The sequence below is a fragment of the Saccostrea cucullata genome, unplaced genomic scaffold (assembly GCF_032062105.1).
Source record: "Saccostrea cucullata isolate Sc308-1 unplaced genomic scaffold, CSIRO_AGI_Scuc_v1 ctg2274, whole genome shotgun sequence".
Classification (NCBI taxonomy): Eukaryota; Metazoa; Mollusca; class Bivalvia; order Ostreida; family Ostreidae; genus Saccostrea; species Saccostrea cuccullata.
In genome coordinates, this window is record NW_026926076.1 from 65,968 (window position 1) to 90,806 (window position 24,839).

The window sequence follows — 24,839 nt, forward strand, 5'->3', positions numbered from 1 at the left end:
AGTAACGCGCGCGTACAATTTATTCCACCATAATTAAGAAAATAAACCGACCTGCAAATGAAGTATCATGGAATTAAATTACATTATTTTTTTTTTAAAAAATTGTGACAAGATTGTAACACTTTTAAAATCAGGAGTCAAGTGAAAATTTAATTTTAAAAAATAAAACTATGTAAGACAAACCTGTACGGGTCGCTTTTCTCCGAGACATGCAATACGGTGACAAAGTTACGGTACGGTATTAATAATAATCAGTTTAAGAAGGGAAATTAGTTCGATCATAACATCTTGCTTTCCATTCAATAATTCAAATTATGAATCCCGAAAAAAGTACTATGTAGGTTATTCCATTTCCGTTTCACCTATTCTATAGCTGTTGGAAAATCATCCCCAGTCCGCATCCCTGGCCATCTTTACAGACCATGCGTATCGAAAAATCATGTAGGTAATCATGTGCGGTAAATGCCAGTTATCGAAGAAGAATAGTCTAAGCGCGATAACTCCTCTGTCCTCAACCAAATTTCCAACATAACCCAAGTCATAAATGCGCTTGCGCACACATCCTTTCCGCTTCACCGATTTTGATCAGACAACATCGAAAGAAAAATTAGCTACAAGTTTCAACCCAATAACGTGGATTACTTGACTGTACAGGTATTGTTCCACCGGTCTTAGGACTGTATTAAACACCTAGTGAAGCATTGGAAGGGGATTGGGCCCCAGCACTTCAGATGTCAGCAGATTTTGCCGGATCAATATTAACATCACCATCCGTTAATGGCGGCATTTCAAACGTTAAAAAAAAATAAGGGCTTAAACTCTGTTTACATATAATTTATTCATTCATAATTAGTAAACGATATTAATAATTTACAATCTCAGCTTCCTAAAAAAAAATTAATAGTTAAAATTATAAATATATAAACAAATTAAAAAAAAATAATTATATATATGTTAAACACGAGTTACACAGTTGTTTATTTTATAGAAACATGCTCCGTGTGAAAACGACCACAAAATCTCCATATGCCAGGTCCGGCCGAACTCAAGCTGCTGCCAAATAGGCCAAAGCATCCAGGACTACAAGCACCGTGACTCAACCGAACCAAGTCACCCCTGCTTCAAGCACAATGAATCACCTGAACCAGGTCACTCCCGCCGCCATGCCTCCAGCCTTATCAAACCAGCCTACGGCTTCATCAGTGATAGGCAACCCTGACCCCTCAGAGTTTGAGGCATCGCCAACAGTGCTCTAGGCAGGTATATCATGCAGCACTAATACATTATCTAATTCAAGTGCAACAACTCCAAATTCATTATGTAGCGTTTCAGACGCATTGTGCATGTCCCAGATAACCTGAGACAAAATATATATGATAATGCATTCATTCACTTGCACAAATTACTTCCCCTTAATCCAGATGACGAGCCCCAGCAACAGCTCGCATTTGTCGCTGGCGAATTAGTGTTAAAGGCTAGGCATAAGGAAATCAAAATTACTTCAGTCGAAACATGGACAAATGCGTTCCTCATTTTCAGCAGCATTTACTTGACCAAGTTCCCTGAACACAATCCTTAAATACATTAACATCATACGCACTGCTGCAAAGCGATCATCAAACTTAAACTGGCTCAATTATGACATACAGTTTAGACTAAAGCGCTCCAGGAACCATACTCCTAACTGGGGGGGGGGGGGGGGGGAGGGGGTCGATGCAGAATTATGGCTTTTGTAGGTGTCACATAGCCACAGCACCGTATCACAGCAAACCCCAAATTATACATCTTAATATCCAAAAAGCTTTGACTTCAATTACAAGGGCCCATGTGGAAGACCATACTGCACTTATCAACACGCTTAAATGCTCCATATCACTCACTCATAAACTGCCGCTGGCAGTCAGGCATTTCGCACAGAAAACTTTCGCCCATCCCAAGCCGAACAACCCCGGTAGCCCCCAAGCAGATTTCAGAGTAGAGGGCTCCCCCCAAACAACCCAAGGCCTCTGGGAGTTGGCCCAACCCCAGTCAACGTTAACATCCTAAAATCAATGCTAAAAGACTTCCCCTTGCAACATATTGCTCATGAATTAATCAATGGTTTTCAATATGGTTTCAACATTTGTTATTCGGGTATAAGGGAATTCCAAAAATCTAAAAAACATGAAATCTGCGCAAACAAATCCTCAGCAGCTCCAAGAAAAAGACATTTCTAGCGCATTCAGACTCCTTCCTATTTGCCACGAAGATTTTTCCTTGCTTGGTTTTCTTATTTTCAATTATTATTTTGATAAGTGTCTCCCATTCGGTTGCTCTATAGCATGTGCCACATTTGAAAAATTTGCAAAAGCCCTCCATTGGATTGTTCAAGATCGAGCCAATATTGACACGTTAGTACTTCCTTGATGATTTCCTTTTCGCAGGCCCTGCAAACACCCTTGTGTGCAAAAACCTCATGCAAACATTTGACATAACTGTGAAACACTCGGCGTTCATCTGTCAGAGGAAAAAAAATGAAGGTCCTACAACATGTTTAACATTTCTAGGTAAGGGATTAATACCATCACCCAAACTATATTTGTCCTGAAAGATAAAGTTGACGCCCTTAAAGCCCAACAACAAAATGTTGCCTAGCGGCGCAACGTTACTCCTAAAGAAATGCAATCATTAGTTGGATCTTTGGAATTAATTTCCAAGGCAATACCTGCAGGTAGAGCCTTTTGTAGGCGATTTTATGACAGCCTATCACAGGGATACAAACAACACCATTATATCACTATTTCAAAGGCACTACGCGAAGATGTAGATATATGGCTCGAGTTCCTAACTGACTTTAACGGCACAACTGTATTCCCAGACATTCACTGGTCAGATAGGACACTATTCACATATCCTCCGATAGCTCTGGTTCACTTGGGTGTGGGGTCATATTTGTTCACAATATTGTCCTAACTAAAATGGCCCTCAGAATGGTCACATCACGATTGTAGAGATCTGAACTATCTGGAGTTAGTCTCAGTCGCTCTTGCAATATACAAATGTACATATGGGACCACAAACTACAAGGCAAAAAAAAATAGTCTTGCATATCGATAACATGGCTGTTGTCGAGATAAGCAACCAAAAAACATCAAAGTCACCAAGAGTTATGTCCATCCTCAGGCCTCTTTTTTATAAAATATTAAAATACAATATCAAAGTCTGCCTCAAACATGTACCAGGTCATTCTTATTCTATTGCTGATGCCATATCTCGTTTTCAGTGGCAAGAGTTCACGAAGCTGGCCTCCCACGCAAACTACTATACCTGCCAAGTTCCTCTGGAATTCTGGAACCATTTGAGCAGGAAATAGAACAGCTACTCTCAGTATCCCTCTCATAACACTCAAGAAATATACCAGAAAGGTCTTGACTCATTTGCACAATTTAAAAAAATTAATTTAACGGAAGTATAATCCCCTCCCATAGACCAATTAATTAACTATATTGCTTACCTATCCTCAAAGGGGACAACATATTCTACAGCCAAAACCTACCTAGCTGGCTTCAGCTTCAACATAAAACTTGGTAATTTCCCAGATCCATGCCAATTTTTTATAGTCAAGAAAATGCTAAATGGCTTTAAACAACTAAAACAGATTCAAGAAGCCCGATAACATATCCCCTATTAGTCAAGATAATAGACGTGCTGCAACATGTCAGTGCTACAATTATTATAAAAAAATACTGTTCTCCTCGGCATATGTGCTTGCATTCTATGCTTTACTTTGAGTCAGTAAAATAACTACCACTAGGGCAAACGCCAGCAGTTCTCCATTATCAATAGAAAACGTATCAATATCTCAATCATCCACTCAGGTCACATTAGGGAAAACAGATCAGCATGGCAAGGGCACAACAATGCACATTTACAGCACAAAGCAAACCCAGGCCCTATTCCAAAACATAGTAGAGTATGCGACCCATAGACCATCACAAACTCAAACATCACAGTTTCTGTGCCACATGGATTGCTCACCCTTGACCTACTATAAATTCAATCAAATACTAAAGAAAGCTCTATCATTCCTCAAGCTTGATATATCAACATTAAAATCCCATTCATTTCGCATAGGGGCCGCAACTTCAGTGTATATGCAAGGTACTCCAGAGCAAGAAATTAAAACCATGGGTAGAAAGAAATCCAGCGCTTTTAAGTCTTATCTTCACCCTTATACTGTAGTCTTGTAGATACTCAGTCTTGCTAACTGTAATCTAAGTTTGCAGGAACTTGCTGCAAGGTATGGGTTGTTGGATCTTCCATCATCAGACGAGCTGAAGATTACTGCACACGTTCAACAATTGGCCAAAACTTGCTCTGGACTACTTAAACATAGATATAACTTGGTCTTAATCTGGGGGACTAAAATGGAAGCAACTTGATCAACACATTGCTAGTTTGTTAAATCGACACAATGAAATCATTCTTCAAGTTCTAATAGTTCACTGTTGTGGCAACAGTATTGGCATTCAGTCCCTTAAAAAATTACAAATAGCCATGAAATCATTATTAACCCCCCTTCATAAAAATACCAAACCTCTCCTTTTATGGGCAAATATACTTCTTCGCAAATACTGGCGTTACATGATTTCGAGCGAAGCTGCAGAGAAATCTAGAAAAAAGAATTAATAATTCCATTGGTTGCTTTGTTGTGCAAAAGTTAAATAGGGCCCTCATTAGTCACCGAGATATTAGGATAGTTCAGCCAAATTATTCCTCGATTGTGTTCATTTATCAGATCTTTGAAATTCTATTATTATAACTACAATTCAAACGGCATCGTCTAAGTTTCTGACTTCCAATCAAAAAGTTTTCCCCACCTCCCATAAAATACAGTATCTATACATGGTTTGTAAAAGAACCCCTCTCACCATCCCATATATATATAAGTAGTAACAATTGCACTGAGTTGCATTGCATCCTTATCCTCCCCCAGTTATGCTTGATGATGCTTTGATATGTTGTGTTGTATTGCTTTACCACATTACTCATTGTTGTTACCCTGCATATTGTTTTTGAATTGCTTTGAGAATCATTGCGTTGCATAATACATGATGTCTTGTGTGCCAAAATGTCCGCCTCTTGTTGGCAGATGGATTGCTGTCTCGAAATTCGTGCACAGCAATCCACTTGGCAGAATTTTGCCATCGCTGGCAACTTCTGTTTACCTTCCAGGGTTGTCAGCACCATATGGCTCCGTTTCTGCAAACCGTAGGCGCCAAATGCCAGAATGAGGATCGGCGCTTACTCACTGACACTTGCAATAATACTTGATCATTGTGCATTGTTTGATACCATTGTTTTATTATGTAATAACCTATCTTGAACAAAATAAAGCCAACACAGATACTGCCATTCTGAATTGCTTATTCTTTCGAGACAATTGCATTTACCGCCATGTGCGGTAAATTCCAGTTATCGAAGAAGAATAGTCTAAGCGCGATAACTCCTCTGTCTTCAATCAAATTTCCAAACTCATAAATTCGTTTCCGTTTCACCGACTTTGATCACACACCCACCCCCATCATTTTATCTAGAGAAATATTCTTTATCTTATTCACACAGTTTGTTTTCTATTTCACCGATCATCCATTAAACCTGCTTACATATACCAATCATCTCTAAAAACTGCTTACATATATACATCACTCTATTCAGTTACGTGCACGGATATACATATAGTTTTTTTTTTATCATAGGTATGCTAGGGCATAAATATTTTGCATTCAAGTTTTATTAGTTTTCTTCTGTGTTTCTGCTGTTATCATCTCTGATTCCAGTGCAACATCGTCCTTCGTCATGGCTTTAGAGACCCTTCCATGCTGCAATCCACGCCGACGCACTACAGAATTTTGCAACAAGCCATCACTGGCAACTTCTGTTTACCCTCCAGGGTTGTCAGCACCATATGACTCCGTTTCTGCAAACCGTAGGCGCCAAATCCCAGATTGAGGATCGGCGCTTACTCATTGACACTTGCAATAATACTTGATCATTGTCCATTGTTTTGATACCATTGTTTTATTATGTCATAACCTATCTTAAACAAAATAAAGCCATGACAGATACTGCCATTCTGAATTGCTTATTCTTTCGAGATAATTATTTAGATTATTATATTTCGTAACAGTTTAACCCCAAAACATCGATTCTAATTTGAATTCTTATTTACCGAAAGACTTATTTATTACCAACTTTCTTCTTTAAAAAGTAACATTATCGCTAAAATTGTTGAAAGGTTTTTACGTGTATTCTTGACTAAAACAATTAACATTTCAAGTGTTTTTCTGGTGCATCAAATGATAATGAGGAATGCACTATAAATATCATGATCTTTTCTCTTTTAAATATCATGATCTTATTTATCTTGGCTAAAGGTAAGGCATCATAGCTGAGCAAAATATTGACTTGTGTTTTGAAGACTGTTTCCTTTTCATACTTAAAGTACTAGTAATTACAAATCTCAAACTGTTATATTTTTATGACAAATAACTGTGTGAATAAACATATTCTTAAACAAACAAACAAATCGAATGAAAACAGGGCGAGATATCATCAGATCTTCAGTGTACTATATATATGTACAGGTATTCCGGCCCACTTTAATGTCTATTTTATGTGTTAAGGTGAACAGCATAATATTATTTTAGAATCATTAAACAGACTATTAAATGTTATATTGATTTTGTTTCTTAATTGTTTATGTACACATTCTTCTTGCAGATAAACGATACGTGGGTGAGTACAACTTGTGGAGGACAAAGATATCAGGTGATGAGTAACAAATGCACATTTATTTATGAAACGAATTACATTAAAAAGGGAATACTGAAAACAACTTGAATTCGTTAATGAGAAGTATCCACACGTTTTGCAACCTATTTTACTCGCAAATATAAATTGTGGCGCACAGTTTACTTTGCTTTGTATTGGAACATGATGTTGCCTCAGTATTGGATTAATTGTTAAAGCTGAACACGATTCGTATAAGGAATCTGTCCGCCACTTCTGTTCCCGAGTCTAACTACTCTGCGGACCCCTATAAATAGGACTTAGTCACTATTCAGTGTAATCAGTCGACACCGGTGTAGACGAACGTATGACATACAGAACTCGGTAGCGAGTATTATAACGTAATTCTTAATCTAATACAGGAAAATAAGATACCAATTAAATAGATTAACAATTATAGTTGTGTAAGTCGGTGCAGTATACAAACAACACAGATAAACGTAACTGCATTAAATATATAAACAAAGGTAATGCAAGATAACCAGCACAAACACGCGTCGCCATTCCACGGCGATACCCGTAACAGTAAAGAAGTCAGGTGTAACGAATGCGACGGGTATATATCCTAGTATTGATGTATTGTCGTGTTCAGTTTTAACTATCGAATTGCGATTAAAAAACTTCAATGACGTCACCCATTGTTATTAGATTGGGTATATTTTATTGATTTAACCACCACCAGTGGGATATTTTTAAGATCCAACTTGCAATCGTTGGATATTTCAAATATCCAACTGCTTAACGGTTGGATATTTGAATATCTGTCAAATATCCCACAGTACAGAAAACAATTAATTTAACAATGAATAAAAAGAGAAGGTTGAGTTGAAAATTGTATTTCTACAGCACAAAATAATAATAGTGACAAATCCATTTTTTGTAAATCAAATAATGTAACCAGCAATACACACTATAAATATCCATCAAACTATAAAGGAATTTCCACAGAAATATCTCCTTTCTTAATTTTGATTGATTTAGAATCACACACATCGCTTTGAGGAATATTTTCACACTTCCTCTTTGAACCAAGTTGAACAACATCACTAGCTTCCTGCTGTTGAGCAGTATTTGTGCGCTTGTACTCCCGAACGGCATCGGAACGATGGCCGGTCTTCTCACAAATGAGTTGCTCAGGAAGTTCTGCTGAATACATCCTCGTTGCAGCTGTTGCTCTTAGTGAATGGTTTGTGAAGTGCCCATCTAAACCAGCTTTTGCACACAGATTTTTCACTACCTTTGACAAGGTGTTGATTCCCACTCGAACATCACAATACCACTCATCGTTTGACGGCTTGGCCCTTGCGCGTAAATACAAAGCGTTGACTTTTCCAGTTTTTGGCCTGTAAAAAAAATAACCTTAATAACATATCTCTTCCAATATGTATACATGTATACAATAAGAAAATGTGATAAAAGAAAGAAAAAAATACCTTAAAGAAATGTATTTCTTGTATATAGAAACAACACATCTGTCTGGTCTCGCAACGTTTTCATAGGCTTTTGTCTGCTTTCTTCTCAGTTTCCTATGGTTTATTCCATCGGAATTACATTTCGAAATATCCTCGGTATATTCTAAGAATTCCCGTCCAGAATCTTTCTCTTTTCCTATTTTTAGCTGGGAATTTTCCCCATATCGGAGATTGTAATGTTCTGCACCTCCACGCAAAGCAAAGTTCAGTCCAAGCAAAAAGAGTAAAGTGTCTCTCAGTTTTTCAGGTGTATCTGTTCCAAGAATACACTTTTCCCACATGTAATTCTCATTTGCAACGGATATAACCTCAGATTGTTTTCTCTCTATTCCGACTCCAGACGAGGCTAGATCCTTCATTTTTTTGTCTAACATTTTTCTCATTCCTTCAAATTCAATATCGTCCATCAGAGTAACATACCTTGAATTCTCTCGTAGATGATGTTGAATAGCTATTATAATTTCATACAAGGTGTTACCACGGTATTCTTCCCCATTTTCTTTGCGTACTTCAGTTATGAATGCCCCCAAAGAGTAAATAAGCGTTTCAGGGTTCATGGTCAGCAAATCTCCACTAATTTTCTGAAGGTCCTCCCTGTTCCCATATTTCTCTTGTCTATTTCTCAACCACGAATTAAATAAATTGACTGCCCATCTGGATTTAGACATAGTCTTTTTAGCAAATCTTGACGCAGCAATTCTCTCACGTTCAAAATCAGAAATAGGTTCTGTGAAACGCTGATCTTTTCCCTCCGTTTTAATATTGCCCGTCTGCGACTCCATAAGAATCTTGTCAGATACTTGAACCAAATCATCATCCGAAATATCACTGTATTTGTCTAGCTTAAGATCAAAATTCTGACTTTCCTTTTCCTCCTGTAAGTCTAAAATATCATTTAACACACTATCGGTATCTTCCCCCGAACTTTGGACTTCTTTAAATTTACTTTGTGTAAGAAAAATTTCTTCATCAGAATCCATGACCGATTCGTAGAACACAGGTGGCAGAGGATAGTTTTTTTTTGCAATCAAAACGTTGGACTGACGGTTTACTTAATATTGAGCTGCTTTTAAAATGTGCATTGAAAAAATTTAAATTCCCTCTACATGTAATAATAGTATGATGTAGTCCCTTGAGAAATTTGAAGCTTTCAGGAATAAAATATGTACAACTTACACAATGAGCCCTAAAGATGGCGCAGGGACAATCTCAAAATTTCATGTGAATCAAGCCTATTTTCACTATTTCGCCGCAGCCGCATCTGCTTCCAGGCCCGTGCTCATGACCTAAGCTACCACACAAAGTGTAGAAGAACATTTGTACATACCAATGAACAGCAAGAGATATGGGCTCAACCACCTCGTTTTCAAGCTACAATTCATCCTGTGAACCCACCCCGCTTTTCTGGTGAAATACAGGTAGAGCGAGTTTTGAGCTTAGTTTCGTATTGCTAGTCCATATCCCATATACAGTAGTAGTGACACTAAAGTGTCATATTTCAATAAAATAAACAAGGCCACCAATTCACTCCAAATGCACCCATAAAATATTCTAGCACTAAAATTACCTATAATATGCATTCAAACCTCAGGTTTCACTATTTTTTCTATTTTTTGACCGGTACTTTATTCGAAACTATCCTCTGCCACCTTTAACTTTCAAAGTTTGTCTTGCAAATAATAAACCTTGCTCAATTCAAAAAGAACATGCAATTCTGAGTAAAAATATACCAAATATGTCTTGATTCATTGAAAAATAAAAAAGTTATGGCCAAATAAGAGACCTCACCAGTTCTCGGTCAACCACCTTAACCCCATATTGTTTCTTACACATGAAACAAATGCAATTCTTACAACTCTAAATGATCAATATACCATCAAAAAAGTGTTAAATGGTAATTTTAATCTATTTCAAATACATTTATATGTAAAAAGTCAAATATAAAGAGCACATCTTGGTGAAATGTACTCACATGTATCACATACTCCCCTATTTTTCATGTTCTATGAAATTCCATTTTATCCCTTTTTCACTTGGTTTTATATAACTATAACTTCTTTGCAAAGTTAAAACCCCTTTCAACTTTCAAGATATTTATCATGATATGCAAAAAACTCTCTTGCATCACATGCTAAAGAAAAAGTGTCCAGAAAATGGCAGTTCAACACCCTACCCCTGCAGCCATTTCTTCACTGTAATGAAAATGCACTGTAAAAATCTGTTTGTCCTAGCTGAATTCTTTCTAAGTGTCTGATATTCACTTTTAATAGTTATGAGTAATCAAATACATACATTTCATTCTTCTGAAAACTAAAAGTGATTATTCTGTCCATCCTTGGCAATTGTGGGCAGATTATATGGGCCTAGCAGAATTCAATAATTACATGAAAATACACATTTTATTGATATTTCTTCATTAAATATGCAATATAAACTCTTTGTTTTGTTATTATTCAAAGAAAAATAGTCATTTTATAGCAAACCATTGAAAAATTTAGATTCTGTCACATTCAAATATAGATAAATTTAAAAATTGAAAGGGGGGGGGGCATATTTCATGAAATTATCAATAACAGAATTGGTTAAATTTGGGAAAATAAAGCAAAAATAGTTTTTTTGTACTATATATGGTTAGGTTTAGTGACATTTAGGTATGCTGACTGATTTTTATTTTCAAAATAATTATATTTAGTAAATTAGGCTGAAAAAATGGCAAATTTTTGCAATTTCAGTGATATCGCACTATTTAATGCACTTGAATTTTAATTAGATTTAATTAATTAAAGCAAGACATGATTTTAATTATGCGACAATACCCAAAGTATCAAATTCAAACAATTAATTTATTCTCTGGCAAAAAATGCCTAAATCTTATATGATTTATTATGCTGATGGTTCAAAGTCTTTAAAAATGTATGCTGGAAAAGAGTAACCCCCCTTGCTTTTTAGTGAATATACCCAACTGTACAGATTTTAAATAACAGAAACAAAGTATGTTTTTAAATTGACATACATAAATAAACCCTTTTGTATAAAAATCAGACTAAAATTCACATTTCTAAAAATTGATGCATTCTTGAAGGTGGCAGAGGATAGTTTTCTTTGCAATCAAAACGTTGGACTGACGGTTTACTTAATATTGAGCTGCTTTTAAAATGTGCATTGAAAAAATTTAAATTCCCTCTACATGTAATAATAGTATGATGTAGTCCCTTGAGAAATTTGAAGCTTTCAGGAATAAAATATGTACAACTTACACAATGAGCCCTAAAGATGGCGCAGGGACAATCTCAAAATTTCATGTGAATCAAGCCTATTTTCACTATTTCGCCGCAGCCGCATCTGCTTCCAGGCCCGTGCTCATGACCTAAGCTACCACACAAAGTGTAGAAGAACATTTGTACATACCAATGAACAGCAAGAGATATGGGCTCAACCACCTCGTTTTCAAGCTACAATTCATCCTGTGAACCCACCCCGCTTTTCTGGTGAAATACAGGTAGAGCGAGTTTTGAGCTTAGTTTCGTATTGCTAGTCCATATCCCATATACAGTAGTAGTGACACTAAAGTGTCATATTTCAATAAAATAAACAAGGCCACCAATTCACTCCAAATGCACCCATAAAATATTCTAGCACTAAAATTACCTATAATATGCATTCAAACCTCAGGTTTCACTATTTTTTCTATTTTTTGACCGGTACTTTATTCGAAACTATCCTCTGCCACCACAATGGTTTGATATGAAGTGAGCACTTCTTTCCCAAGCTCGCAGAGGGGTGTTCGGTTAGCCTTTTGTATTACAACCAGTTGGATATATGAAAGAATAGGATTCCATTGTTATGGCACAGTTAGATATATGAATGGGCCACTGTTTCTTTGGGGTTCAATAGAGGGAATTTTTTTAAGTAAGATAAATAACTCGATAGTGTTGAAAAGTTTAGAGATAAAATCCCCTCCTCGGGCTTTCGGCCATCGCAGAGAATGTTTTCTGTAAACTATTCAACACCTTCTCGTTATTTATTCCTTACATAAAAGATGGCGCATATGATAGTGGTTAACAGTTACTGAAATATTAAAAAAAAAAACTTTAAGCGTCAAAAAATAAACACACTTCTACTAAACATTCAGGCAATTATTGTATGAAAAAGCATCATGTTTATTTTATTTTAGACAGCAAAACAGGGGAAAATAAATTTCAGCTACAGCAAAACTCGCTTATTACGAACACGGATATTGCGAATTTACGGATATAGCGAAGTCATCTTGGATCCCAAGCTATATAAATTTAATGAAATTCTTATACGGTTATAACGAATTACGGATATAGCGAAGTAATTTCATAGGTCCCTGTGACTTCGTTATAACCGAGTTTTGCTGTATTCCTATATGTAGCTGTTTAATTTTTTCTTCCACTTGAATTTAGTGCTCTGTTTTTTTGTCTACTTTCTCCTTTTATACTATACCTTTCTGTCTTCCCACTGTTGATTGGATTTGTTTTTCTGTTGTGTATGATGTATCCTAATATCGGTCCTATTAAAAAAAGCAATAGACTCTATTTGCATCGTAAGTGGAGTCCTAGTTTCCCGAGAAAACAGCATTTAGAGGCAAGAGCCTGCCCTACATTGACATTTTGATCCATGTGATTAGACATGACCTAAGAAAAGGGGGATATGGAGATAACGAACTTTATTCAATCTCAAACTCCATAAAACAATACAAAATAAGAGCAGAGCAAACACAGACCTCCGAAACATCAGAAATGGGATCAGGTGCCATGGAGGGTTGAGCATCCCCTGCTGACCGGTCACACCCGCCGTGCACTCCTTGTCATGATCAGGAAATAACGGAAAAAATCCGTCGTCAATTCAGTGCATAAATAATGGACTAACAATTGGTGAGAAAAACATCAGTCGGCAATTGACTGAATGAAAAATTGTATTTGCTGACAAAGTCATTGTATCGACAATACAACTTACGAAATGATGAATTTGAAGGAGACTGCTGTTATTCTTGTTTCGTCAACTTGTTTGTCAATAATTTACCTCGTTTTAGATATTTTACATATACGTAAACTACGCTATTGCGTATCGAATCAACTGAGAGATATATACTCCATATGCAGGTGATGAAGGTACATTGCGGCATAATTAAGGGAAGTTGAGGATAGAGAAGTTAAAGTCATAACGTTTATCATATAGCTTCGCTGTTAGATTACCATTAGTGTATCCAAGTATAGAACAAAAGTGTCGGACTCTGTGTTATCTTTTATCTCAAGCTCACCAGGATATATCGTATCGACGTAGGAATGGAAGTTACCATTATTAATTGACAATACGTCGTCGATATATCTAAATTTCGAATTGAAGGCCACAGCAAGTGTTTCCTTCTTTTCACGCATAAGATTTTGCATAAATTCTGCTTCATATGAATATAAAAATAAGTCTGCTAATAACGGAACGCAATTTGTACTCATGGGAATTTAAATAGATTGTTGGAATACCTGGTCTCCAAAACCACATAGATATTGTCAATCAGAAACTCAAGCATCTTCTTGATGTCATCTTCAGAGTACTTATGAGTGCAATCAGAATCTGTTTTAACGAAATAATTTTGCAATTGTTTTTTTTTTTTTTTAATTTTTAAGTATCCACATCTGATTCACACCACTTCTTGAATATAAAGTTGCATAGTACTCTTGAAGTTTTTCCTTCACTACTGTCAATATCTTAGTGAGGAGTAACAAAAGATGCTTGGGTGAACATTAGGTCCGAGATTTCTTATTTTGATATATTGCAATATTTCTAACGGTATTGTAATATGTATTGCAATATTTTCAACGTAATTTAAATGGTATATTCTAACTATACACAAGACGAAAGACCACCTATAAGCAATTACTTAATGGTGGCTTAATGGTGACTTAATGGTGCTTAAAGAAGTTAACTCCATTAAGCCACCATTTAGCCACCATTTAGCTTCAACTTACAGGTGCTTCGTGTCCAAACTTCATTAAGCTACAATTAAGCCACCTTTAAGCCGAGCTTAATGGTGACTTAATGGTCAAACCTCATTAAACTTTTACGTTTTACGCATTTTATATCGAATCTTTGTTCTAACTTTTAAAGTTATTTCAATGTTATTTACGCAATTTTTTGTAATTTTTAAATTACATTTCTGTCAACACGCAAAATCTCGGGCACTGAGAATAAAGTTAGCTTACAGGGGCTTGCTCCCGGTTTCTTATATTTTATTTAAATCATTTAAAGTATCTATAAAAAGAAATTTTATCTTATTACCGCGTATGATTTTTTCTTAAATAAATAATTATTACATACGTTGTTTTTATTATTTGTGTATATGATTTTTGTTTTAAAAAATAAATAATTATATTATAACACATAACACGCTGGGGCCGACCCCCTGTGAAATATCTTAATTTCTCACTACCGAAAATCAATCTGTTCTTAAAATTATTTTTATTTATAAACACCAAATATAATTATATTACTTAAAAAAAAGAGATGGTATTTTTATTTCATGTGTTAAAAACAACATGTTCTGCTACATAATTCCAAGAATATAAAGTCATGTTCTCATAATTAGAAAAAAAATCTGTTTTTTTTTTGAGGGGGGGGGGGGGGCGGGGTCACAGGTATAAAAAAAAATGTTAAGTTTTAAAAGTTTGACTAAAAATATTTCGTTTTCAAATTTTGAATTATACATCATGAATAATTTGAATTAATTCGTTACTGTTTTTTTATAATGCAGCTGTGAGTATCTGTCAAAATCTAGTCGGTCTTCAATCATTATTATTTCAAAATCGATTTTCAGAGGAACAGCCGATCAGATTAAACATGACATCCGACAAGATTTATACACATTTGGGAAAGGGGTAAGATTAACAGTGTACAGTACCGACTGGTTAAACAATAGACCTTAATTAGGTGTTCACCGTCCCCGGTCAACTTACAGGAAACTATAATACATACACAACGTACACTAACAGATTTTGATGATCAATTCTTTTGACAAAATTTAAATTTAATGCAAGCATTTAACAAATTAAAAATTATGATTCATTGTAAAATGACAATTATTTTGATACCCATTATGATACAAAAAGAATTTTAACTGAAAATGATATTCGAAAAAAAGTTTTTGTAAACAATAACCAGGTAACTCGTAAATGAGGATTGTCACTAGGCCTAAATCTTAGACACAAAATCCGTTAATATCCGTAGGATATTTTATTATTTAAATAAAATTCATCTGTCTTTCCCGATGATAGATTTTTTTTGTGTTTTATCTATAATTAATTTAATTTCAATCTTGATTTAATGCTTACACGTATTAATCTTCAAATAATAGAGCGAATTCATTACAATTTAAAAGCCGAACTCAACGGTTTAGAAATATTAATGTGATATAAGCCTTTTAAAATGATCCATAAATAAAAATGTTTATAGTTTGATTAATAAATCAATTTTCAAGACTTAGGAGACGTTCAACAAAAGAAATACTTTTACAAGTCCAAAACAAACTTTGTGCAAATATATATTTATATAATAGAATTAGCCCAATGGTTATGGTGACTGCCATCTATACGAAGGGTCATGAGTTCGCGCCTCGTGTGTGTGTGTTTTTTTTTTTTTGTTTTTAGGTCTTTCCACCTTTCTGTGGAAAGACCTATTGATTTCCTTCTGTTTCTTCTTTTCCTTATTTTTTATTATTTTTCCGCCGTGTGATTTTGCGTTTCAAGATTTATCGAAAAGATTTTTATTTCATAAGAATGCACTTTGTAAAAGATTTTCGCAGTTCACCCTGCGTATATGAACTATGACCCCTTTCGGAGTTACTACCCCTTTCGCAAAAAAGCTTGTTATCGCTACTCCTCCGAAACTGTAAACCGTAGAGAAATGAAACCTTCACTAATGTCTTTGACTAATTTAGTAGACACTTCATTGATTCATTGCAAAAGTATTCGTCAACCCCTTCAATGAGTTATTGCCCCTGGAAGTTTTTGAATTTTACAAATAATTAAAAATTTTCAAAACGAGAAGTTGTAGAGACATGGGACCAACTGCATAAGATTTATTGACCTTTGGTCTTGAAATTTATGGAAAGGTCAAAGGTCAAGGTCATTACAAAAATGAGAAATTAAGCTCTTTTTATATCTCTCTTGCCTTTCAACATATACTTAATGTGTATACATCATTAATATGTACTCTTAATACTGTTTCAAAGATTTCATTCTTGTCCCCTAACATTAACCCTTTTAAAAGTTATTGCCCCTTGTGCGAAAAACCTTGTTATCGCTACTCCTCTGAAACTGTAGATCTTAGAGACACCAAACCTTCACTAATATCTTGAGGGTCTTTAGGCATAACTTCATTGTATAAGTGCAAAAGGATCTGATGACCCTTTATATGAGTTATTGCCCTTTAACTTCTTTGTACTTACTATTAAACCTAATAACTTCAGAACTAAAAGTCGTAGAGGCATGGGGTCAAGTGCAATGTGACTCTTGACATTTGACCTTGAAAATTTATGCAAGGTCAAAGGTCAAGGTCATTTCAAATTTTAAAAATTTTCATTTTTTTCCACATCTTTTTATCTTTTAAGCCATTTTTCGTTTTTTATTATTGTATTTAAGGAGTTAGATATAAAAAAACTAATTCAGAGAAGGTGGAAAGACCTCTTATTGTTCTGTGAACAATAAGTCTCCTAGTTTTTTTTTTTTTTTCATTTAAATTTTGAATCTCGTTCCTTTACTTATTTTCACCAAATCAAGATATGTGTGAACTCGACATTTATAATTTGTGATGACAAATCACTATAATAATAATTTTTCACCCATAAAAACAGTAATATCGACTGCGTATTGGTGGCTTAAACACCCAATTTTATGTTAATGCCCCCAAAATCTGCCTGATTTCAAGATCAATAATTTACCGCCTGTCAATCAAAAAAAAAAACAATAGCAACTGATTTGATTGACAGGTCAGCTACCTTGTCTTCCTGATAATCCGAGTTTGCATGTTTTGAAAACAATTACCTGTTCTGCATAGTATACACACGGTTTAGAAAACTCTAATATGTTTGAATTTTATTTCAAAAAATAATTGAAAGTAGATTATTAAAATATTGACATCATAAAAGATTTCTTTTCTATCTTCACTGCTGTTTGTTACATGTGAGTGTTATATTGTCCTTGTTATCTGTAGAAAAAATACCGCGTCCAGAGAAACCGGCTTTATTTGCCGTCCGACGATTGAAATTATTTTTTAAGAAATGGGATATAAGAAAAATATTCAGCACTAATAAACGACATAGCATACTATTATGATAGTTTTAAAAGATGTTTTAGTTTGTACACTGGCTAAAATCCGCACGATGTTGTACAGAAATTGATGTAAGAATTAATGCTCGCATTTCCTCTAGCGTCTATATATATATATATATATATATATATATATATATATATATATATATATATATATATATATATATATATATATATACAGTACCCGCATCGTTATTCTTTACAAATCTATCGTGTCCTATCGTGCGTGTATCCTATCGTATCGTGCGTGTATCCTATCATATCGTGCGTGTATCATATCGTATCCTATCGTATCGTGTTTCAGTTTATCAGGTTTTCCGTTTTCTATCGTGTTTTGCGTTTATCGTGTTTTGCGTTTATCGTGTAGATCGTTTATCAGGTTCTATCGTGTATCGTGTTTTGCGTTTATCGTGCATATTCGGAAAACCTTGCGTTTTATCTTTACTATAGGAAGAAACTACCAAGGTATTCCGAGTTTCTTTTTTCGTTTTGTGAACTGAAATAAGATTATTTTAACCAAGAAAGAGAAAAGAATGTTTTATTCCTCAGTATTTCATAAATTAAAAGAAATATTAAAGCGGTGAAGATGCAGAATAAATAATAATTGAAGTAATTGATTAATTGATAATAAATAAATGAAATAATCATGGTCAAGCAATGAGTTTATCAAAATTGAAACCATTTTGTGAATGAAAAGATCGAACCCCTGACTTTTTTTTATTATAGAATTGTATGATTTTTATGGGGTCAAAATTAAATATTATTAAGATTTTCTTATATATGTCAGAGTTCCTTGAGGAAGATTTTCGGTAGGCCAAGATGTATGCGTACAAATAAATAAATAAATAAATAATAAATAAACAAATAAACAAACAAATAAATAAATAAATAAATAAATAAATATATGAATATATGAATGAACGAATAAGAAGGGACTAATATGCATCTTTTTTGAAAATGTAATATTCATTTTTCCCCAGACTTTTCGTCTGATTATCACCCCAATTTATCAAACCATGAACGTTACTATTAAATTGAATTTTTTCATCAATTAAATCTGGCATTAGATAATCTAAAAATAATTTATACAGAAAAAAATAAACCATGATGACTTTCAACTAAAAATACAATACATCTGAGTGTCAATTCGAAGAGTTCCCTTACCCGAAAACTGACACGTATATGTTCCTCTCTAATTAGTACACTGTCTTCCTGTGCGGTCAACATTCCCTCCCCCGTCTCCCCTAAATGACACCCCGGGCCGTGTGTGTTCACAGTCAACATACCTGACAGGTACTGCTTTCTCACCTGGTGTCAAATAGTAACCTTGAATACTACCTGGTTCTAATGAAACGCATCAATTTATTTTCGAGACTCTGTTCATAACTTATCTAAACAATACTAATTCAAGATTTCAATATTAGAAAATTCATATAAATCAATTTAAAGAAATAAAGCCCCTAAATTCAATCCACTGATTTATTTAAATTGTACAATGATTCCATGATGTTTAAGTAAATATCTCTTAAAAGTGCTTTCGGATCATCGGGCTTTCTTTGTAATACTGACAGAATTCTCGGAAACAATGTCATTGATCGTAGAAACGCGGCTGGAATATTTCTTACATTCGAAACTATGAAAATTATTTTGCATTATTTTTTAACGATGTTTTACTATAATTATAAAACAAAAGATGTCGTCTGATTCCGCCGTGATCATGCAATAGAAGTTATTTCACCGAATCAATTTATAGTATAATCGATTTCATACGTATAAAACTTTATTTAAAAAATCAATATTATTTTTGAGTATTTGGTTAGATCTTGTTTATCAACTTTGAATTGGTTACGGACTTTTAACATCCCGCCCTTCGAATATGCTTCATATGAGATTACCGGGTAACTCTAAAATAATTTTCAGGGTTAAATAATTTATTTGCGGACTTAAACCTATTTTTTGTTATTATTAGAAACAGTGCACGCAAAATTTAATAGCAATGATTTAAAACTATTTAGTCGGAAAAGTCGCATTTTACTCTTTTAATATTTTTTTAAAATTATTTTTTGTGATTTTATTGTAAAGAAAAAGTATTTAGTCGTTCAATGTTCGTTAATTGATACGCGATTTGAAGTATCTGATATTTAAATGTCCATATGTACATAAGCTTAGCGTAAATTAACGTACACGTACACGTGCAGTTGTGGCAGATTCATATTGACGCAGTTTACATGTATTAATGCAGAGCGCCATTAAATTAACAATTATTTAGATTTGTTTTCAGGAAATTAATTTTCTTGAACTACATGTATATAGTTCTTGATAAATCGATCATGTCAAATTTATTTATTTTGTTAATGCCGATTTCTTTGAAAAATTTTTCGGCCGGTCTTCAGCATTTATAATCTTTTTTCATAAGATGTTTATATTTAATTGAGATTTTTGGATACACCGCAAATGTAAGCTTTAGACATTAAACATATATTTCATTTATTGCTTAAATTTCTTCTAAGAAACAACTTTGGTACAAATATTTTTTTCATAAATAATAAATTTTTTTTATAAAGTTTCATAAATTTATAATAATACCCGTGAGAAACGGCACATAATTAAGTAAGTTTTTTTTTTTTGCAATAATTACATGTATGTTAAATTATCCAGAATTTAACGATTCATAGTTCAACCTTAAGATGAGAATTTTACCATTTGCACAAATAATCGTAAATTCATACTTTGGAGTAGAAATTAAAAAAATATATATATATATTTCATAATAATCCATTTAATCATTGTCAATTTTTTTTTAGATAAATAAACAACTTTTGTAAAATAACCACAGATATCCGAAGTTTTTTTTTTAATTATAATAATTAAATTAGGGAATAACTATCTCCTAATTTGGTATTTGCGACCGTTAATGCTGATTTAACGGTCGCAAACTGAGTTTTACCGGCGACGCGTAAGCGGAGCTGGTAAAACGGATGTTTGCGACCGTTGAATCAGCATTAACGGTCGCAAATACCAAATAAGAAGATCAGTTATTCCCATTCTTATGCAATCCATGCATTTTGTTTGTTATTTACGTCTTATTTTGATGAATTTTGTTACATGAAATACGTCACGGAGCATTGTGTTTTTGCGTCGCTCTATTATGACGTCACTATGAAAAAGATTTCACGCTCGTTAATGCTCGTTTTACTGCTTCAAACATCGGTGCATTAGCCAATGAAAAAGTGTTTTACAAAACAATTGCATTAGAATGTATTTTTTAATTCATATTTGATTGATTGTTATTGTTTAACCCCGGATCGGCAATATTTCAGCCATATTTCGGCGGAAATTTAGATTTAAAGCTTTGCAAGTATTTGAATTGAAATATTGCAGTAACTATACAAAATAATCTTTTCGTCTTGTCAGAAAACGTTCCGCATTTTGAAACAATCCTATCAGGTTTTGCGTTTATCCTATCGTGAAGATCGTTTATCAGGTCTATCGTGTTTTGCGTTTATCGTGTTTTGCGTGTATCGTGTTTTACGTTTATCGTGTTTTGCGTTTATCCTATCGTGCGTGTATCCTGTCCTATCGTACGTGTATCCTATCGTATCGTGCGTGTATCCTATCGTATCGTATATCCTGTAAAGAATAACGATGCGGGTACTGTATATATAGATGTGACGTCCATAGCCACGAGGAGGGTATGATCTGGGAGGCCTGTAGAGGGCGTCTTGTTAATGTAGTTCGTGGTGTCCTTGAGATAGGATGGCGAATTCTCTACATGAATCTATAATTTTTTTCTTTGATTATTCTTTATCAAGTATAGTTACGCCATTTTGAGAGAATGAAACAATGTACAGTTTACTGATTGTCGTAATTAATTAGCATAATTAATTCGTTCAATGATGTAAATCGCACTTCACCCGAGTATACCCGATAGACCGGACGTATTTCATAGCGGTCCGGATTTCTTTCTTTAATAGTGTTCTTAAAAATTTCCAATTCAACATGTAACTGAGTATATGTAAATATATAGTGTTCAGTAGTTTAGTAGTAGTGCTAGTTGCTTTTTGTTTATCTGTTTCCTTTGTTCTTATGACTTTTTTCTTTGTCCTGAGGAAGGGACAGGGCGTCCCAAAAATTTGACAATTTTTATACAATTTTTATTGTTCGTGTTGTTGGTCATTTTAAGTGCTTTATATATATAGTATGTAATGATACATTAAAGTATTTGGCTGACTTTTAAAAGTCATTTTCTTTCTTGAATGAATTTTAAAGTTTATTATAGTCATGTTAATTCGTATTTACTACTCAAAGCAAATTGTAAATATTTTTAAACATACCGTTTCTTGAAATACAGAAAAGGCAACAAAATGATTTAAATTCTGCATTCCAACAAAGTGCTGGTGACATCTTTCATAGCTTTAAACTGTGCATTGGTTTTAAGGGCACAAAAAAAAATCGAAGGGGAAACATTTTTCCTGAAATAAAAGACCGCGTAATTTTACTCTAATGTATTAATTAATTCTACTTTTGTCATTTTTTTTAATTTGGAATACAATGGAATCAATACATATAACTGGACTACTGTGCAGTAGAGAAAGAGGAGATGATGTGAGAACTAATGAAGCCATCTGAAATATGTAATCAGTGTTTTTTTTAAATTATATTTTAAGGTCGATTCTCCACTCTGACTGATGACGAGGTGTTAGTGTTATTCTGTTTTCTGTGTTCTGACTCCGGTCCTCCTTACTTCACTGACGCAGAGTGGCTGGACATGCTTAATAAGATACGACAGAAAGTGTACCGTAAAGAGAATCCGGTAACACGTGAAGAAGCACAGCAGACTCTGGAAAGACTGAAGTCATGTGATTACTTTTGGGAAGATCAGGACAGGATCACAAAGGACACTAAGGATGAGTCAATGTATAGAATAGCATCAATAAACAACTATATACCATTGTGGTACAGTAGTTATGACACAGCCAGTGTGTACCTGAGAACACAGAGATACAAAAGAAAACTCGGAGAGAAGTGTGTCATTATTGGTTTTGATGACTTACTGATTCTCCGTCTTCAGATGAACATACTGACTCACGTAACCATGGATGATACGACTATATATAAAAACATACACCAGATAAGTAAGTCAGTGTGGAAAAATGTGATTAATTCTGAATTGGGAAAATGATTAAATTCATTGTAATTATTTGTGAAGATTAAAAATTATATATTTCATGATATTCTGATTCTGATCCTTTCATAACTCGGGGCTTTTAAATGCTATAATCTGAAGATGCATAAAAAATGTTAATCTAATGGTTATTTTTATCAAATTCATTCCTTATCAGTTTTACCTGTCTATGAATTCTATATTTATTTCATTTTTTTAAGAGTAAAAACTTAGTTTAAACGATAATAATTTAATTTTGTTTATATGTTCGCATCTTATTAGTTGATTTCCAGAAAGGAAAGCGAAATAATTTGTATAATCTGGTTTGGTAAGGGGACACATCCCCTTGACGACCAGCTTAATCATCTTATCCATGCAATCCCCTCATTTCCAGTCCTCGGAATCCATGGAAAATTCAAGATTTATCTGTATCTTTAACTTCAAACACTAACTCGATCTTACCTAATGTAAAAACACATCATGGCTGCTAGATCTACGTATGTATCAGCTATTACCTCCCCTCACTTCTCGTACATCACTTCTGTTACTACGGTTGTATTATGGCGCGGTAAATTTGAACTCGTAAAAAGCAGCACAATTTAACATCCAAAATTGTTTAATTATTTTAAAATTAAATTATAAAGAAATACGCTTTTTTATAATCCACTTCTTCCTTAAATATTACAGAGTATACGATATTCATTTTTTTTCTTCTACAGTGAATGTTTCAGATAATATACTAAGGGAAAGTGAAGATGAACTGAAAGAATTTCTAATGGATCTAAGAAGAGAAGGGGAGGCTGTACATTACAGAAGAAGATCACATGACAGTGTAGATCACGTGACATGGCTCTGGAGATACGGGAGACCCGACATCGTGAGATCCTGTATAGGCCTAAATCCACACTGGGACATTTACATCATCGACAACAAAGCTTACAGAAAATCAAGTATGAAAAAAAATATGCAGAATTGTATTTAATATTATATAAGATTCCTTGCTTTAGATCTAACAGTTTTGCATGCCTTTAAAAAAAAGGTAAAGGAAGTTTCTTTCTGTATATGGTTAAAGTTCCCATGCGCCTTGAATGTAAAGGGGCCTACTGTGGTTTTTATTGCGCATCATTTTGCGCATCATAGTAAAATGAAGCGTATTTACTTTTAAAAAGCAGAATTTTTTCGCTTAATTAATAAAAATTAAGCAGTACTAAGAAATTACAGGTTTAAAATATAATTTCAATTTTATATAACTGATTTTTTAACCGGTTTTGCAATTGATAGGTAGGTTGACGTCGTTACTGTGTCTTTTTGACGTTATGATAAACTGAAACTCTTAAGAAAGCGGTAATAAAAATGTTTTTAGAGAAAAAGTAATAAACAGACACTCTTGACACATAAAACATATAAATTTGAGAGTATCTCCATTATTTTATCATATTTTTATATAAATCCTTTGTGTCCGTCATATTAAACAGTTCTCGAAAATAAACAGGGAAATTTGATAATTTTGGGCATTTTGAGATGTCTCTCAGGTTAACAAGAGGTAGATTTGTGTATTTCTTACATATAATGTACAATATAGTTTAAATCATCAAATATCATTGTTTAAACAAAAACGCTACCGTAGTATTTGTATTATTTGCTTGAAAGAGACAGGGGGTGGCAGCCATTTTCAGACTATTTCGATCTCCTTTAAAAGAAGAACCCCATATAAAGATAACCAAAAATGATCAAACTAAAATATATGAATTTTTTCTTTGTCAAAGATACTTGACAGCTTAAGATACCATATCTAAAAAATAAGGTAAATCTGGTGGCTAATTTTTTGGTTAATTTGTTGACCCCCCAGCCTCCTTAAAGTGCTTAAAAGACCTGGACGTTAGATTTTTCATTTGAATAAAATTGAATCCCATTCACCTAGGGATGCTTTGTGGCAAGTTTTGTTGAAATTGTTCCGGTGGGTCTTAAATAGCTCACTTGAGCTTACAGCAAAGGTGATCAAAAAATAATGTACATTTTTGTTCT

At 33.9% G+C, this 24,839-nt stretch overlaps 1 protein-coding gene across 1 annotated transcript in view; it reads left to right on the forward strand.

Annotated features, from left to right (window-relative positions):
• Nucleotides 1-23,764, forward strand: part of LOC134270682 (uncharacterized) — a gene marked incomplete at its 3' end in the record, with an annotated part of 42,527 nt that extends 18,763 nt beyond the window's left edge. Inside the window, exons 6-8 of the mRNA XM_062752926.1 lie at nucleotides 6,763-6,810; nucleotides 22,318-22,785; nucleotides 23,534-23,764. Coding sequence (XP_062608910.1) covers nucleotides 6,763-6,810; nucleotides 22,318-22,785; nucleotides 23,534-23,764 — 747 coding nt within the window. The remainder of the gene's footprint in view (nucleotides 1-6,762; nucleotides 6,811-22,317; nucleotides 22,786-23,533) is intronic.
• Nucleotides 23,765-24,839: the final 1,075 nt, after the last annotated feature.